Here is a 19,532-nt window from a genome sequence, read left to right as displayed (position 1 = left end):
ATGTCTAAAATAAGTTAATTACTTTATTTGTTAGGTGATTTCTACATAATTAAAAAAAGTTTCATGAAATTTTAAAATACACTTTATTTATTGATCTTGAAGTACAGCATAAGTTGATTATTGCTTATATGTTTAATGGATGTGGGATTTTTGCCTTTAGTTCTTGCGTGGGCTCCATTTTAATTTAATGTATTTTTTTCTTTCTTCATTTTAACTACATATTTTTCAATAAAATAATATTTCTCGTAAATTCAAAAAATTTCTTAATTTTTTAACTACATATTCTTCAAAAAATTATTATTTCAAAATACATTTTTTCCGAAATTTCATTAAACTGGAACCCAAACAAGGACTTTTAATTTTACTACCTATAATTTTAAATTTAGACGGCCAATTTTAATTACTTGTAGTTGTAGCGGGGCACTATCAAGGACCAGAATGCATATAGCTTTGAATAATAAATTGTAGTTTGTCAACCCATTTCAGTTATTATTTGACTTTTTGTTATTTTTGACACAAAAATCATGCCCCAACTTTAATACTTTAATTGAACGTGTCACTACTAAAGCTCAATAGATCTCGTTTTAAATTAAAGTGCATGACCTGTAAAGTTACACGAATTTGTACTTGACAGATCTCGTTCTAAACAGAAAGACTTGACCTACCGAGTGTGGAAGGTTTAAAGAGAAGTATTGACAAAAGAATTCTTGTTAAGACGTCTGATTTTCGACACAGGGATCCCTATATACAATGTGTATGCTTATAAGATCTATTATCGAATAGGGGCAACCGATATATGTAGGAAATGTGGCCCAATTATAGTACATTTTCAAAATAATGAAATAAATGTGGGCTAAATTACCTCTATGCTACGTACATAAGAGCAACTGAAATAGCATCATGCATGACGAAATAATATCGAATATCTCTCACCCATTCCCATTTTCAAGTGTTCTGTGTTAATTCGGGGACCCAATGCAGAAGCCCTTATACACAAATTTGAGGTCATGAACAAGGCAAGATGAAACGATATTGGAAATATAGATGGAAAATTATCGACTAACAACTTTCATTGCTATTATTTATGGACGATGAACCGATTAGAGATAAATTACTTTTTGTTGCTAAAAAGGATAGGAAACTTTGTTGCTAATCTAGCGGTATAGTGATGGATTCTCCCTTTTCCATCGCTAAAATTACCAAGGCATCTTCTACCTTTAAAATTTCTTAAACTATCCGCGTCAAAATTTCGCAATTGTTGAGAATTGAACCCATGACTTGCAGCCTCCAAAATTAGAGAAGGAAAAAACGTGTTTTTGGAATAACACCTTATTAATGGAGCTCTACAGCTGGATTGTGACGAGTGTTTATTTCCTGACCTTTGGATTTGATTCTAGATCCTTCTACCTACTTAACCATGAGATATTTGGGCAACTATTCACATTTTATTGAGTGAGAGACTTTTCTTCCAGTTTTTCAAGTTTCTCTCTCTCACGTCTCACTCTCTAAGAAAAAGTGACTCTCTCGTCTCTCACTTTTCTGTTTGCAAGAAAACCCCTCTTCTTCTAGTGATTAGGGTTTGAGTTCTTGAAGGTTTTTGTTGAAAATATTAACTGTAAACTCAAGTAATACTATAGATACATACATTCCTCCGTGGAGCACGATTTATGCTGTGATATGTGTCTTATGCGAAGTGATTTCGAAAGAGAGCAGTTCGGCTTTAGGAGATCTTGGTGATCTCAATTGGTTCCTTTGTGGAATACCATTCATTTTTGTGATTTCTCTTAAAAGATGGGTGATTCTTTGATGGCAGAAACTGTGATGTGAGATTTGTATAATCTGGTCCGTGACTTCTTCTTGGAATCAAGTCTGTCGTGTTGATTCTCATAAGATAAGTTTTAGTGACTTGATACTTGTAATAATTTTGGAATATTATTGTATATTCGCTACCTATTTTGGGGCTTTATAGTGCAATCAAGTTTTATCCATTTTAATGGATGTCTAACAGGGGGATTAGGCATTAGAAGTGGTTGCCGAACCTCTGGGGCTTCGGCTGAAAATTTCTCTATGTTTATTTATATTTTCTGCACTTTATTTTCAGTTTATGATTGTGGTTTTGGAATCTTGGTTAATATTTAGTATCTCTCGAATTTTCAGCAGTTGATACCACATTTTCTAGTAGAAAACACACAAATAAAGATCGAAATCATCACTACTAATGTTGAACATTTCTTAGGTTTTCACCAAAGATAACTTTACAACCCAATTCGGATGCATTTTGCATTGTCGGAGAAAGTCACCGGAAAAAAAATCAGTAATACCAGTATTTCTTCATGTGATGCCATGTTTTCTAGTAGTTAAATAGTGAAATTAATGGATGGGTTTGTTCAACTGATTAACTCTTTGTTGTTGATTCATGACGCTCCCGTTCTCTTAACACTTCTTTTCTCATAGCACTCATGTTCTTTTGCCCACAATGAGAAATCTTATTTTGTTCACTTTGGAGAGAATCATAAGTAAAATTCTCTTGCTACATCAGTAAGTAAACAGTCTTATACTGTCAACTGTGAGCAGGAGAACAATTTCTTATAATACAAACATATTATTAATTAATTGTGTGTGAGAGATATATAAATAATCTTAAATCCATCAATTTGTAAGTCGTATTTGTTTGTGGTTGACTCACAAGAGCAATATTTTTCTAACTAGTAAATGAGAGGAAAGAGTAGTGTTCCTTCAATAAGACTATTACAAAAACGCTACACGTTTCTAAAAGTAGTAAAACATGAGTCGTTATGGAAACATGGAATAAAATATAAAATATTTACAGATTCATTATTTAGTTTTAAAAAGCTATTAGAAACTTGAATCAATTGTTCATTTTTTATTGCATGAAGGTTAAATCGTGTAAATAAGCTAATTTTTAATTGAAATTCAAGAAAGTTAATTCTTAGTTGAAATCAACAACAAATACACAAGCATAAGGGTTTCCATAAGATTTTTTTTCTAAAGTTCTCGAAATTTTATTAGAAAATAAAAATAAAAGAAAATTTGTTTCAAATTTCAGAATCACTTTCTAGAGTTTCAAAGAGTTTCGATTTACGAAATAGAAATATTAGCATTTTAGAAGTTTTTAATGCAACCTAGGTTAAGAGCTTGTTTGGCACCTCGTATGGCACTCGGGTAAATAGTAATATGGTGTAATGTATCGTAGAATTTGACTATATACTACACTTGTATGAAAATTCTAAACATGGAAGTAATGTAATATTCTTGTCATAGTATAGATAGATCGGACGTGGCATTAACTAGGCATATTAATGATCCCTTTCAATAAACTTTCGTAATGCAGAAACGTGTTCGCAACTGAATTTTGTTTCTTTCTAGATAATGCTCTCGTTTGACCCTCATTAAATTTCATTCCATTATATTCTATTTTTCTCTCCCTTATTTTCAACTACATAATCTTCCATAAAATAATATTACACATAAATCGAAAATTTTTCTTTCTTTTTCAATCACTCATTTTTTCAAAAAAAAATATTATTCCACCAATTTTCATTTTTAAAAAATGGGAGCCAAACAGGGGGAATAATAAACTTTAAGTAGATTCTGACAAAAAAATAATTGAAATATATGATTAAAAAGTTGTTGATTTTAAGTTAAAATTAATTATTATATTTGATTTAAATTTAAATTAGATTTTTTTAATTGAACCAAGTAGGAGTTAAAAGTTAAGATTGTTAAATTTATGCTTGATATTACGAGAGAATACAGAAAAAAAAAATGTCTAAAATAAGTTAATTACTTTATTTGTTAGGTGATTTCTACATAATTAAAAAAAGTTTCATGAAATTTTAAAATACACTTTATTTATTGATCTTGAAGTACAGCATAAGTTGATTATTGCTTATATGTTTAATGGATGTGGGATTTTTGCCTTTAGTTCTTGCGTGGGCTCCATTTTAATTTAATGTATTTTTTTCTTTCTTCATTTTAACTACATATTTTTCAATAAAATAATATTTCTCGTAAATTCAAAAAATTTCTTAATTTTTTAACTACATATTCTTCAAAAAATTATTATTTCAAAATACATTTTTTCCGAAATTTCATTAAACTGGAACCCAAACAAGGACTTTTAATTTTACTACCTATAATTTTAAATTTAGACGGCCAATTTTAATTACTTGTAGTTGTAGCGGGGCACTATCAAGGACCAGAATGCATATAGCTTTGAATAATAAATTGTAGTTTGTCAACCCATTTCAGTTATTATTTGACTTTTTGTTATTTTTGACACAAAAATCATGCCCCAACTTTAATACTTTAATTGAACGTGTCACTACTAAAGCTCAATAGATCTCGTTTTAAATTAAAGTGCATGACCTGTAAAGTTACACGAATTTGTACTTGACAGATCTCGTTCTAAACAGAAAGACTTGACCTACCGAGTGTGGAAGGTTTAAAGAGAAGTATTGACAAAAGAATTCTTGTTAAGACGTCTGATTTTCGACACAGGGATCCCTATATACAATGTGTATGCTTATAAGATCTATTATCGAATAGGGGCAACCGATATATGTAGGAAATGTGGCCCAATTATAGTACATTTTCAATATAATGAAATAAATGTGGGCTAAATTACCTCTATGCTACGTACATAAGAGCAACTGAAATAGCATCATGCATGACGAAATAATATCGAATATCTCTCACCCATTCCCATTTTCAAGTGTTCTGTGTTAATTCGGGGACCCAATGCAGAAGCCCTTATACACAAATTTGAGGTCATGAACAAGGCAAGATGAAACGATATTGGAAATATAGATGGAAAATTATCGACTAACAACTTTCATTGCTATTATTTATGGACGATGAACCGATTAGAGATAAATTACTTTTTGTTGCTAAAAAGGATAGGAAACTTTGTTGCTAATCTAGCGGTATAGTGATGGATTCTCCCTTTTCCATCGCTAAAATTACCAAGGCATCTTCTACCTTTAAAATTTCTTAAACTATCCGCGTCAAAATTTCGCAATTGTTGAGAATTGAACCCATGACTTGCAGCCTCCAAAATTAGAGAAGGAAAAAACGTGTTTTTGGAATAACACCTTATTAATGGAGCTCTACAGCTGGATTGTGACGAGTGTTTATTTCCTGACCTTTGGATTTGATTCTAGATCCTTCTACCTACTTAACCATGAGATATTTGGGCAACTATTCACATTTTATTGAGTGAGAGACTTTTCTTCCAGTTTTTCAAGTTTCTCTCTCTCACGTCTCACTCTCTAAGAAAAAGTGACTCTCTCGTCTCTCACTTTTCTGTTTGCAAGAAAACCCCTCTTCTTCTAGTGATTAGGGTTTGAGTTCTTGAAGGTTTTTGTTGAAAATATTAACTGTAAACTCAAGTAATACTATAGATACATACATTCCTCCGTGGAGCACAATTTATGCTGTGATATGTGTCTTATGCGAAGTGATTTCGAAAGAGAGCAGTTCGGCTTTAGGAGATCTTGGTGATCTCAATTGGTTCCTTTGTGGAATACCATTCATTTTTGTGATTTCTCTTAAAAGATGGGTGATTCTTTGATGGCAGAAACTGTGATGTGAGATTTGTATAATCTGGTCCGTGACTTCTTCTTGGAATCAAGTCTGTCGTGTTGATTCTCATAAGATAAGTTTTAGTGACTTGATACTTGTAATAATTTTGGAATATTATTGTATATTCGCTACCTATTTTGGGGCTTTATAGTGCAATCAAGTTTTATCCATTTTAATGGATGTCTAACAGGGGGATTAGGCATTAGAAGTGGTTGCCGAACCTCTGGGGCTTCGGCTGAAAATTTCTCTATGTTTATTTATATTTTCTGCACTTTATTTTCAGTTTATGATTGTGGTTTTGGAATCTTGGTTAATATTTAGTATCTCTCGAATTTTCAGCAGTTGATACCACATTTTCTAGTAGAAAACACACAAATAAAGATCGAAATCATCACTACTAATGTTGAACATTTCTTAGGTTTTCACCAAAGATAACTTTACAACCCAATTCGGATGCATTTTGCATTGTCGGAGAAAGTCACCGGAAAAAAAATCAGTAATACCAGTATTTCTTCATGTGATGCCATGTTTTCTAGTAGTTAAATAGTGAAATTAATGGATGGGTTTGTTCAACTGATTAACTCTTTGTTGTTGATTCATGACGCTCCCGTTCTCTTAACACTTCTTTTCTCATAGCACTCATGTTCTTTTGCCCACAATGAGAAATCTTATTTTGTTCACTTTGGAGAGAATCATAAGTAAAATTCTCTTGCTACATCAGTAAGTAAACAGTCTTATACTGTCAACTGTGAGCAGGAGAACAATTTCTTATAATACAAACATATTATTAATTAATTGTGTGTGAGAGATATATAAATAATCTTAAATCCATCAATTTGTAAGTCGTATTTGTTTGTGGTTGACTCACAAGAGCAATATTTTTCTAACTAGTAAATGAGAGGAAAGAGTAGTGTTCCTTCAATAAGACTATTACAAAAACGCTACACGTTTCTAAAAGTAGTAAAACATGAGTCGTTATGGAAACATGGAATAAAATATAAAATATTTACAGATTCATTATTTAGTTTTAAAAAGCTATTAGAAACTTGAATCAATTGTTCATTTTTTATTGCATGAAGGTTAAATCGTGTAAATAAGCTAATTTTTAATTGAAATTCAAGAAAGTTAATTCTTAGTTGAAATCAACAACAAATACACAAGCATAAGGGTTTCCATAAGATTTTTTTTCTAAAGTTCTCGAAATTTTATTAGAAAATAAAAATAAAAGAAAATTTGTTTCAAATTTCAGAATCACTTTCTAGAGTTTCAAAGAGTTTCGATTTACGAAATAGAAATATTAGCATTTTAGAAGTTTTTAATGCAACCTAGGTTAAGAGCTTGTTTGGCACCTCGTATGGCACTCGGGTAAATAGTAATATGGTGTAATGTATCGTAGAATTTGACTATATACTACACTTGTATGAAAATTCTAAACATGGAAGTAATGTAATAATACAAAGATAAATATGATAAACAATTAAAAAAAATTGTCAAACTATCTAATATTTATCAAATTCATAAAATTTTAGCGTTGCATCTCAAAGGGAGAAAAAAAAAATTGATTAACTTCTTAGATCCAAAAATTTAATCAACTCAGTAACATTGCTCAACTTTCGATATGATTTTAGAAACATCAAAAGCAAATTCATTTTGATACAATGGTAACATCTAACTCAAATAGTATAAAGAAAGATCGGAATATCATTAAAATGTTTTTATAAGTTTAAGCAAAAAATATTATTATAAAAATTCAAATTAGATAATGTGTGACCTTTTAGACTTTCTAATGTAAAACAAAGTCTTAATTCATAATTCATATTTACATCACAAACACCTTGTATGCATCTCCCTAACCGATCCATTTGATGCATACTAAGAACTATTAATCAAAAGTCGAATTTTCATATACACAAACACAAACAGAGTTCACGAACAAAATTTTCAAACGACCACCGATTTGAGCCAATCATGCCTCAAACAAAAAAATGAGCTTTCAATGCTTTTCAAAAATTGAAATTAAAATAGAAGAAGAAATGGAATACCAAAATCTACAAGTTTCTACATTTATAAAGTTACGATCTCTAAAATAAAAGTTACAGTTGAGAAAAATATTTTATCTTTTTACCTGAAGAATTTCACTGCTATAATCTTGTAGAAGCTGCTTTTGATTTCTAACTTTCAATTTCAATGAAAGAAATTTTTGAGTAATTCCAATTTTGGATTGGTTGGAATTAATTATGTTTCTATAGTAAATAATTCGGTAGCAATACTAATTAGCTAACCTTGAATTTTGTGCTGACTTTTTAAATATGGTCCCAATTTTTAGGGTATATGCATTATTACCCCTTTTTTCGTATTAGCCCGTTGAAAAAATATTGCCCTTCGATGACTCAGCCTCTGATTTTTGACATTTACATTCTTATTAAAACTTTTTGTATCACAGAATTAACAGCAAAGTCAGCTTTCGACGATGTATCGACATCTAGCTAACATTTATCATCGACGCACATTTGTTTCAAGTCCACCAGCTAGTATTTCATCTAAATTTGGCAAGCAGGTTACTCATTTTCCAACATGTCGCTCGAGACCATATTTTGGGCAGACGAAATTTGAATTTTACAATTAAGAGTAAGATGTAGAAAAGAAAAGTTGTCACTGCAGCAGTTAGGCAACTTGATAGCTTGAGCCTAAAAATAATCGCTATGTCGTTTTAGGCTGTGCTCATTCCTAACAACTGCATCGTCTAAAAACTTAAACTATGTCAGCCTGGAGACTGTAAAATAATGTCACCAAACTGTTGGAACATAAAATTGATCTGTTCTATGTATAAATATTTGTGGAAACAGGGAATATGAAAAGAACGCAACAGTTAATTGAATTTACGGGAATTGTCTACTCGAAGAATGGATTATCCAGTGAGGTAAAACGGCATATCAACTTTTTATACAACATTTTCCAAAATAAAAGATACTTGTTCTCTCTCTATACCATCATCTTCTTTTATAAATTACAAACCAGAAATATACTCTGTCATACTTCTAATTTTTGAAGTACGAGTAAAGTACAATTGCAAGAATTACCATAACCAGTGGAAGAAACCATCCTTTGATTTGTTCCCTACTCACTGGAGCAATGATATTCTTCAGTCCTGTCAAGAAATACATACAGTTACTAATGTTGTCTGTCTTTAACTTCTGCAATGCTTGTTAAACATCACTTTCTACTGATTATTGATTGCGTTTCTAGTATACAGAATCAGCTTAACCATTAAGGCCCGTATTAGGGAAGGCCATCAAAAATCTTAAAAACTTCCATAGTTTCTGTACATTTTTCTATTTTTCCCCAATAATATAAAAAAATAAACCTCAACAGTCAAGGGTCGTAAAGACTCTTTTACTTTAAAATATTTTCATTTTCAGTTTTGCTATACATACATCTTAGTTGACAATTTTGTTCCCATCCCATGATATGGCACACAGTTTTGCCATTGATTTGAACACTTAAAATAATAAATAGCCTTGATTTTTACACATCATGGAATGTCAACCAAGATGTTCAAAAGGAATGTACAAGTAGCTTAATTCCTTCATTTTTCCCTAGAGGTGCAAAATATATTTCCTTATACTTGATGTACTCCAGATTTAAGATACCAAGAACAATGAACTCACTATAAGGGGGTGTAGATATTTCAGCAAGTCCCGAAAGAATAGTAGAATAGATTTTTATCAGTGAATGATACTGACAGAAATGCCTCTTTAGTGAATTTATAATAGAAATTGAAAATTTTACAAACTTGATATGAATGATGTATGAGGACATATAATAAAGGACCTATCACGATGGGAAAGCAACAAAGCGTGCAAAAAAGACTATGAAATATACTTTCCACTTCAAAGCATCAGTATGAAAGATACTTTCCACTGCAATGATGACTATTGAAATTAACTATGTAGCCCTTCAAGGGCTTATCTTTTTGTTGGAAATTAGATGCAAATTTTTCTCTTAAAAGCGTTGTGAGCTTTACCCGTAAAATGAGTTAGAAGTGACATAGCTAGATTGGCCTAACACAAGATGGATTCGTGGGTCCTCTTTTATAACATTTCTTAAAGACCTGTTAAAAGTCACCAGAAAAGCTCCACACTCAATAATGTCCGGTGCTCCATACAACTCCATTCAAGATATATAGGTGCCTTAATGGTATGTCATTTACCTATTCCCATCAAATAAGGGGATGATTGGCATCTTGAACAGCCCGTCAAGTGGTGCCACCTTAATTGCATATATGAACAGAGGTTTTGTCTCCCTCGGTCATTCCTTTGTCCTCTTCAAGCTTTTGAATCTCCACCTTCTCTACCCTCACACGGTTATCTTCTAGCCTGTCTAAGACCTCATAAGCAGCCTGACTTCTTTCTTGGTGGGTTTTGTTATCTTGGCACCATATAATGGGCTTGCACCAAGTTCTCTCATGTGCCAACTCTTTTTCTTTTGGTAGACTGAAAAAATATTTGGCTAGGCCAAAACCAAGAGTGTGACACTTCCTGCTGAGCAAAGAATACACCACTAGGTGGAATCAAACCTACATCTCTCGAATGCTACTCGATCGAAAAGCCTAGCCTCTACTTGAAAAGAATTTTTAAAGGGTTTAATTTCTAAATAGAAAAAAATAAGTGATGGATAGTACTTATGAGTCCATTGGAATGTATGGTTGAACATGAAATATTTGAGGTCCAATTTTGTGAAAAATGAGTTTTAGAATAATATTTTTTTAATAATGCTTGGTTAAAAAGTAAGAATTTTTTTTGAATTTAAGTGTAAAATTATTTTATTGAGTGTGTGGTTAAAAATAAGTTTGAGGAAAAATGAGTTTTAAAAATGAGGCTCAAACAAAAGGCAAAGTATGACCATTTATAAATGATTTATAAGTTTTGTCAAACGGAGGCTTAACCTTGAGTGTGTGGCCTAATAATAAACACACGCGAACTCGACTTTTCTTTTGGGCACAAGAATGATGTCCCGCATCTAGAGGATAATTTGGTCATAGTGTGAAAAAACAAGTCAATCAAAAGCCATCATATTATGAGGTCCTGAAATTAAGATTAAGCTTTCAACAAAAAAAAAAAATGGCATTTTCAGCTGCCACTAGAAGCTAAGCCATAGGGTTCACATCATACTTTTCTTGCTTTTAACGTGTCATATTGTCTTTATTTCTTCTCAAATCTCTCTACAGCTACCGTAAAGGCCCTTTTGCTTTTACTTTTTGTAAAAGAATTTTTGAAGGAAGCTACCTTTATTTCTATTTGGAAACTAATTTTTAAAATAGATTCTTATTTTGGAAGTATTTTTAGAAAAAGTCACATTTGGACCAATTTCCTGTAAAAAATTCTTTTAACTACCAAAAGCACTTTTATAAAAATTAGCTAAACGGGTCCAAAAGTAATTTTTTAATCTCAAAAGCTTCTTTTGACTTTTCAAAAGTCATGCCAAAAGGGCCTTACAACTTCTAGTACTTGAATATGTGAATCTCTTACCTCATTTTTCATTTGATAAACTTCTGACCGAATGATCTTCCCTTGAAGGATTCCTCGCATTACATAGAAAGAGTATTCCCCTATGCAACTATGATATCAATCTAAATATGGTAGATATAATTAACCTAAATATGGTAAATATAATTATATACAAATTCTCCGTGATCATCGTCAATTTTCATGATATCTGTCGATCTCATTGACATTTCCCTCAGATTGATGCTAGATGACTAAGAGGCATCAATTTGTTGACTGATGTACAAAAGAAATCAAAAGCCCAACTCCAATAGCTAGCCCAAAAGTAACCACACACAGAGGCCACAACCCATCCTTCCAAAATAAGCCCACGCAAAAGCGAAGTCGTAATCTTATTGTGACTCTTCATTGAATAAAACAATTTTCCACCTCCAATCACATCCCACATCTTCACAAAATTACCAGCTATAGTAGCAATTAAGCCACCAAGAAGGCAAGCCACATTTTTTTTAATAACAAGGAGAGTGAGGGTAAAATATAGATCGAAACTAAGGGAATCAAAATAGGTTTGGGATGACAGGAACTACACCACACTCAATGCCCCAAGGACTTGCAAGTTGACAAAAATTATATCAATCATCCACCACAAACGTCACAGGTTGACAAAAATTCTATCAACTGTCAACCACCACAAGAAACCCACCCCTACGAAGTTGAGATATGCCTAAAGAAAAATGAAGATTCAATATAAAGACCACGAGGTGGCTTCTGATACCATGACAAACTTTTAACCGAATGACCTTCCCTTCAGGAATTCCTTGCATTATATAGGAAAAATATTACCTTATACAACTATGATATCAATCTAAATATAGAACACGTAATTAACCTAGATACGGTTACTACAATTATTTACATAATCTTCGTGATCTTCATCAATCTTTATGATCTCTTTCGATCTCATTAACATCATCTTCCAGCTATACTAACTGAGAAGGTCGTGGTATTTCTACAAATGTAGGACAACGCGAGTTCAAAAGATCGTACGATCTTCTGATGTTTTATCTAGACTATTCGAGGCAATTGCCATGGCCTCCATACCAGTTTATAGCATCATCTATAGCTCGTATATCTCTCTGCATACATCCACCTTATCTCCAAGATCCTATATATAGTTTATATTCCTCAACCAACCTCTTCTCTGGCAATGGATCAACTTGTTATCAATGGGGTCCAGCAGAATGAGGGAGATCCTCATCAGTTTATTCTTCAAAAGACCATGCTCTTATAACAACATCCATTACAACCTTCAAATTTCGTCACACAACTTCAAGAGTAAAGAATTACCAAAGTTAATATGTTTACAAGAGACATGTCAGAGTCGAGTAGAGTGCCTTGACCAATATTTAACCCTGATACTGCACTCTAGTCTGTTCTCATCCACGAACATTATAAACAAGGACATTGACAATATGTAGTCTGTTCTAAGTGTTATAGAGTTCTTGCCATCCTTAACTTGTCACGTGGCCTTGACTATAGAATATCTTATATCAAAAAACTATTTTGGTATTCTCATCCTCTAACAATGGTAGACTATGCGTTAGTAAACAAATGTCTAACTTAAGTAGAAAAGGACGAAGTGGGGGTCTTAGTTAAAGCAGGATTCACTGATTTATGACTTACTATCTATTGCCATTGTCATTTTCCCATGCTTTGCATCTGCACCCTGCAATTTGTCAAAGCATAGAATCAGTAAACGACAACTAGAGTTCGTTTTAATAGAAACCAATTAAATGGAACTAAGATATCAAACTTCACTTACTACAGATTTAGCTTGCTCCAACTTGCTCATTTTCGCAATAATATTACCATAAAATTGTGCATCTTTCCTATTGTATTCTTTAACTTTATCCTTCAAAAATTTATATCCCAGTTTCACATCCCTGATATCATACATTGTATCCACAGATAAGGGTACAAATAATAGTACTCAAGTCAATGTACAGCATGAAGCAAACATGGCTCAAAAGCCAAGTACCTGTTATCTGGATCGATTTCAATTGCTTTTTTTATATCAACTTCTGCCAAATCCAACTCAACCAGATGTATATATGCTTGTGCTCTTCTATAAAGCGCTTTAACATTTTTACTATCAATTTCTAACACTTCAGTGCATAGTCTCTCTGCCTCTTTGTAATCCTTCAATTTTAGCTTGCAAGCAGCGATATTAAGATTGCAAGTGATTTTGAGCACTTCAGCCTGTTTTTTCTCTTCCTCATTGAAAGAAGATTCATATTCAATGAACGAGACAGCCTGAGGACAGCAGAGTATTGTGTTAGAAGGTTAATAACACGGATCAACAAGGCATAGTGAATCAGTGTCATTCCCTTGATCAGTTACATACTTTTTCGTATCTTTTTGAGGCTCTTTGATATTTTCCCGCCTTGAACCATGCATTCCCTTCCTCTTTCTTCTTCGCAGCAGCTTCTATCTTTTCTTGGGCACTCATTTCCCAAGACTCCTTTTCCTACAATCAATAAGATGTCAATTGCACATAATGGTTTGACTACTGATCCCGTGCCAATAAGCTCTTTATAAGAAGGGAATACAGGGCGAAGGAGGTTAAGAATTACATTTCACCAACCTTCACAAAGGAGACCATCTCAACTTCATAATATACAGTGGAATTGCCTGGTACAACAGCCAGATCTTGTTGGGATTCAGATGGACCAAATGCATACTCTGACTTAATTGTTACAAATGCTATTTCCCCTTTCTTCATGGTCTTTACAGCTCTATCAAGTCCCTCTATAACCTTATCTGAAGAATAAGTTTATAATCAAATTAAAAACTAGCTCTGCTATATATAGAAGTGACTAGCTTACTGAATGACATTTTTATTTCCTACAACAATCATTGTAAATTGCCTTTTTATATTTAGGGATGATAACCTGAGCCCTCTGGTACGTACACTGCCGCATTTACAATGATTTATCATTGGCACTGAAGAAAGAACCTATACATAGTTTACCAGTTTTGTGAATAGGTGAAGTACCGCCATGATGCCAAGTAGGTGAACCTTTTAAGATTGTTTTTGTCTACCGTATGGTCCACCTTAACAAGCAGCCATAAATGTTTCAGAATTACAAATAACTCTGCATTGCCCTCAATTATTGGATCCAAGAAACATTGGAACTGGATTGCTTTTTAACACATCATAAATTAAGTTTCAAAATTAATGAAATATAAAAGGCAAAATTAATGAAATATAAAAGACAAGTGCACATAATGATATGACTCTTTGGAATTTGAGAATTCTACCCCAAAATTTTGCCCAGCAGATGAATGCTAAATCATTGAATTTGAAACAATAATGAAATACTAAGGTACTTATGTTGTTTTCACAACAATTTTAATCCATAAAAGTTTAAATGCGTCCACTTTATAATTAAGTCACAACTCAAGAGTCACGGGTTTGTGATTATCTTCGTTGTGCAAAATATAATTTGTTAGATATCATTATCATATGAAACTACCCATAGAGTTGAGGAAACAAATCAATAGATGTCCACTCATAAGACACTCATGCAACAATTTTCACCACATAATAGCTCCTAAAACCGTAAAAAGTAGGGAAATGTTATTATCCCATAAAATTTGTCATTGAAAATGATTATGGGGAAAAATGACTTTCAAAAAAATTTTAAAAAAAAAAATCTCTCAAACAAGCTATACGTAGAAATATGTCAACATAAATGAGGAGCTAACAAGAGATCAATTAATATGTGTTTCTCCAGACAGCAATGACTTGGATATGTTCACTAATCCCAGAAGTCACAAACATAAATCTCTGCCTTTAAATAAATAATGTGCCCTGTGCTGCAAATCATAAAAGAAATGTTCATTTTAGACCAGTTTGGTGCACCATTGATTGGAGACTTTGACCAGGCATAAAAGCAATCATATCTTACTGTCTTTCTCTGTTACCTATTTCATATTTATCAGAGTATAAACCTTTGACTTTTCTGCTCAATTAACGCCAGTGAATAACAGCTGACGTACTTATAATAAGAGTTCGAGTCATGCTGGGCTTACAAAAACAGGGACATGCCAGGCCACACACATACATGGGGCCCACGTAATTTTTTTTTTTTTTTAAATACATGTGAGGCCCCTACACAGTGAGGGGCCCTGTAAAACATCTGTGAGACAGCCCTGTACACTGGGCATTACTCTAAAAGTTATGATGACAGTTTTCATAGTATAATAAGGGATTCAATCTAGGTTTTAGAGACATTGGGATAACCTAAGCTCTGATACCAACTTAGACAGATTCAGGTTGAATGATCTATTTTACACTGAATCAATCTTATACATAGAGTACAATCCTATCAATAGAAGGATATAATATAAAATCCTATTACTAAAGGGAAAATGTTAATTTCCAACGAGACAAGATTAAAAGGAAATATTTCCATGATCTCCTATTATGACTTTTCTATTCTAACTTAGAATTCAACGTGTCCCGCATGAATCATATAGCCAAGAGAAACTATGAACCAGAATAGAAGAGCTTGCCTGCATAACATAAACTAGAAAAATAGGAAATGTCAACAAATAATGTAAAATATTAGATCGTCCCAAGAATGGGGAATTGGAAAATCATCAAAGATATGGCCAATATACAAGAATTATTCATGAGATGGTGCTAGCAGCGACCAAACAAAAAGGAAGATTTTGATCTATTGTAACTAAAACACTGTAAACTCCTACATCAAACCCTAAAACCTGCATATCTCTAGTGCTTTATGGCCTTATTGATAATGAGAAGAATAAACAGGTTCTCATTTCCAAAGTTACACTTCTTCAGAGGAGTGTTATGATTAAATTTCTCACAGTAGAATTATAATCCACACATTTATTTCTTATGTATAATGACAGCATTTTTCCATTCAAGACGAGATTACATTGAGATATTAATCTTCTCTTTAGCATTCTTCTTATTTGTTAAAAATTGGAGATCATGGTCCAACTCAATCCAAAATAAATTTAACTACGAAATTTCATAATTGCTATATCATACCCAAGAACAATTTATATTGTTCTACTTATGAATCACTGAAAGAGTGTCAAGAATGAAACTTTGCAAGAGAAGAACAAATATTTCCTCAAATTTAACACGAGGTGAACCCCCTATTATGGATATGATGCGTGTATTTCATTCATACTTTAGATATCTATCTAAACTTGAAATTTAGCTAATTCCTAGGAGTTTTAAAGTGTTTTAATGTGTGTTTTAATTTTGTGATATAGATTAATGAAACTAAATAAAATAAGCAAAATTTGGCAAAATTGGAGAGAAGAGACCAAATTGTAAAAGATCCAAAGTTCGGGGACTAAAATGCAAATAATCAAAAGTTGTATTGAACCTCGCAATGAAGATCCAAGAGTGTTAAGAGTCAATTGGATGAAAAAAGATGTCAAAGGGATCAAATTTAGTCAAAATATGACCACAAATCAATTTCCAATCAAAAAGTCATGCTAAAGAGTTTTCGTCTCATATTGAGACCCACTTTTGACATAGCAAACAATCGAATTGGAGAATGATGTATGAAGAAACGTTGTAACCCTTTGAGTTAGCTTTCTAACAAACTTTGAATCACCTCAATCGGACATTAGACGAGAAAGTTATAATAAAAATACTGTGTCTTTTTGACCAAACCGATCGCCATGTCGCCCCGCACCCATGATTCTGAAAATAACAGAATGCCTAGCGCCGTGGCACCCATCTTGGGCACTAAGGCGCCAGCTATGCGGGAAAATGATTTTTTATGTTTTTGGACTTTCTCTTGACCCAACTCTACCCTAATTCGTCCAAGAACTTCAAGATACTATAAATAACATTCAAAAGACCTGTTTTCTCCAACAATTAAAGAGGACAAGATTGAAGACAATTCAACCCACAATTCATCAAGAGCAAGGAGGCTAGAATCAAGGAATTAAGCAAGGAGGCATGAAGAACATCAAAGGGAAATCCAATTAAAAGTTTCACAAGAGTTTTTCTTCCTTTTTCTCTTTATCTTATTCATCAATATGTTTAAATTTAATTCTTCCATCATGAACTAAACATCTAATCGAGGGTTTGGTTGTAACCACAACTGGAGAATATGGATTGATTAATTTCAGTTATTTTTATTTGATTTTCCATATGTGTTTATTTGTATTATGATTTTAATGCTTTCAATTAATTGACCACTAATTGAATGAGTAAATAGCTAATCAATTCCAGCACTCAAAAGAGGGAAATTTAGGCATGATCATAAGATTAACACAACATATATTTTATGGGTTTCGAGAGAAACTATAGGATCGATGAGGCTTACTCCATAAAAGAACCACGACTTTGATAAATTCTTGATTTTAATTATGAATAGAGATATTGGAATTAATTTCTAGCCGTCACTCGAGAGAGGGGGTAGAATTACAATTGAGTTCTTGCTTATAAACCTGAAAAATTGATTAGAGATAACTAAACTTTTGAAAATCATAATTGATAGTGAGGTGAAATCACAACCCTAGGCTTTCTCATATTGATTATTCTTATATCGTGCATTTATTTGTTGAATTTGTCACCACATTCATCACCTTCATTTAGTTAAAATCAATGATTTCAAATTTTCATTTATCTATATAAAATAAGAGCTATACAATTGTAGTCCTTAGTAGAAATTGAATTACAATCCCCGTGGTTCCACACTCTTAACTCCTTAACTATATTACAAAATTTGACACCTTATACTTGTGGTAATTTCATGTCGTGGAAAACATGTGGCAGGATACTTCAACAAATATGAATAAATAAACAACCAAACATAAGAAGAATCATTAATTTTAATTATCAACAGTTTTGCAGCTTCTACTGTTCAATAAAGATGGCATTCAGCGTTCAATTCTTAGAGGCATACCTTCCCCTAGCTTAAATTTGAATGGGGTGCCATGATCGTGGCTAGAATCAAACTGTGTCCCATCCAGCAAACTACCCACATAATGAACTGCAAAAATCAACAAACAACCAGTAATTTCGTTAAGGTTAAATCCCATATCGACTCCTAAACTATGACTAAGATGGAATACAAAGTCTTAATACAGTATCTAAAAACAAACATTCCGTCTATAGCTCAAACGAGAAAAATGAAAACGGGGAGGCTATCAAAATATTAGTGTGAAATCTGAATTAAATAGTACCGACAAATCAGTATACAATACTGTATGTACCTTCAACTTCATCTCTGGAAGTGGGATTTTCCCAGCCTTCACCTTCTTTGAGGAGCTTCTTTCTCAGATTATTATTGCCAATTTCCCTCTCTTCTCCAATTTTAAGAGTTGGATTTTCCTCTGGGAGATCCGTTTCCAAATCATCCATTCCCATTCCCATTCCCATTCCCATGTCCATGCCCATTCCACCATAAGCAGCGTCATAGCCAGCACCTGGAATCTGAAAATCGTCATCCATTTTGAACCTTTAACGGATCAATCGTAATTGATTCTCTAAAGTAGTTCGAGATTGCAAATGTTACTGAAATGTTGGGAATTTTGCAAGTTCCGATGACTGCTATGGAGTTTATTTTAGGCTGCTATAAGGGTGGAAGTTTGGTATAAAATAAAGAACAGAGGGTCAAGGTAAGACACTCTAGAAAGTTCTTCATCCATTAGAGTCCCCAGCCTACCAGATGTAACTCGCAGGTCCTCACTTTTTAAAATTTGTGCGAGTATTGGCCTTACGTGTCATTCCCAACGGTTGGCCGATCCGAATGTGGTGAAAATCAAAAAATTCTCTTACCATCCATTTAACTTATTTTATATTATTTTTGAACTCGAATTTATTTTTTTCCCTGTTTCTTGCAGCTACCAGCCACTGCAGGCCCATTTTGGCTTTCCATGAGGGCTGGCCCGTGTGGCTCAACGTGGGTGGACTTAGGCTCGGGCTGTCATTCGAAAATGAGACTTGGTTCCATTGAGTCGGTTCGGGCCTTCTTCTGGTCGAGCTATGGGTCGACAAGTCGAATTGACATCTTTAAGTGGACAAAGAATTTTGGATAGAAATTATGATTCCAGCAGGTTGGAACTGAGAATTTTGCCATACTTAATTACCTTATGGAGTCCTTGAGTTGATCAATGACGAAGTTATGATTTGAAACTAACTAGCGTACAATTAAAAAAAGAAAAAGAAAATTCAATGACAAATATAATTAATTAAGCCCTAGTTTGGCTCCCATTAAATTAAATTTTATTTTCTCTCTTATTTTCAATCACACACACAATCTTTCATAAAACTCTTATTTGATTCTCATTCTCATAAAAATATGCATTTTTGAACAGTTGATAGAAAATATGTAATTAAAAAATAAAGAAAAGTCATAAATT

The 19,532-nt window shown here is 32.9% G+C and overlaps 1 protein-coding gene across 1 annotated transcript; it reads right to left on the bottom strand.

Annotated features, from left to right (window-relative positions):
* Nucleotides 1–8,456: 8,456 nt before the first annotated feature.
* LOC111389277 (70 kDa peptidyl-prolyl isomerase-like) lies at nt 8,457–18,754 on the bottom strand. Its single transcript, XM_023014191.1, has 8 exons — nt 18,384–18,754; nt 18,053–18,160; nt 13,753–13,937; nt 13,513–13,635; nt 13,147–13,421; nt 12,931–13,051; nt 12,792–12,834; nt 8,457–8,752 (listed from the first exon to the last, which is right to left on the bottom strand). Exons 1-8 carry the CDS (start codon nt 18,619–18,621, stop codon nt 8,643–8,645), a joined length of 1,203 nt encoding a protein of 400 aa, XP_022869959.1. The 5' UTR covers nt 18,622–18,754; the 3' UTR covers nt 8,457–8,642.
* Nucleotides 18,755–19,532: the final 778 nt, after the last annotated feature.

This window comes from Olea europaea, unplaced genomic scaffold (genome assembly GCF_002742605.1).
Source record: "Olea europaea var. sylvestris unplaced genomic scaffold, O_europaea_v1 scaffold574, whole genome shotgun sequence".
In the NCBI taxonomy this organism is placed as follows: domain Eukaryota; kingdom Viridiplantae; phylum Streptophyta; class Magnoliopsida; order Lamiales; family Oleaceae; genus Olea; species Olea europaea.
Note: the sequence above shows the minus strand (reverse complement) of the source record. Positions and strands in the feature narration are given on the sequence as shown.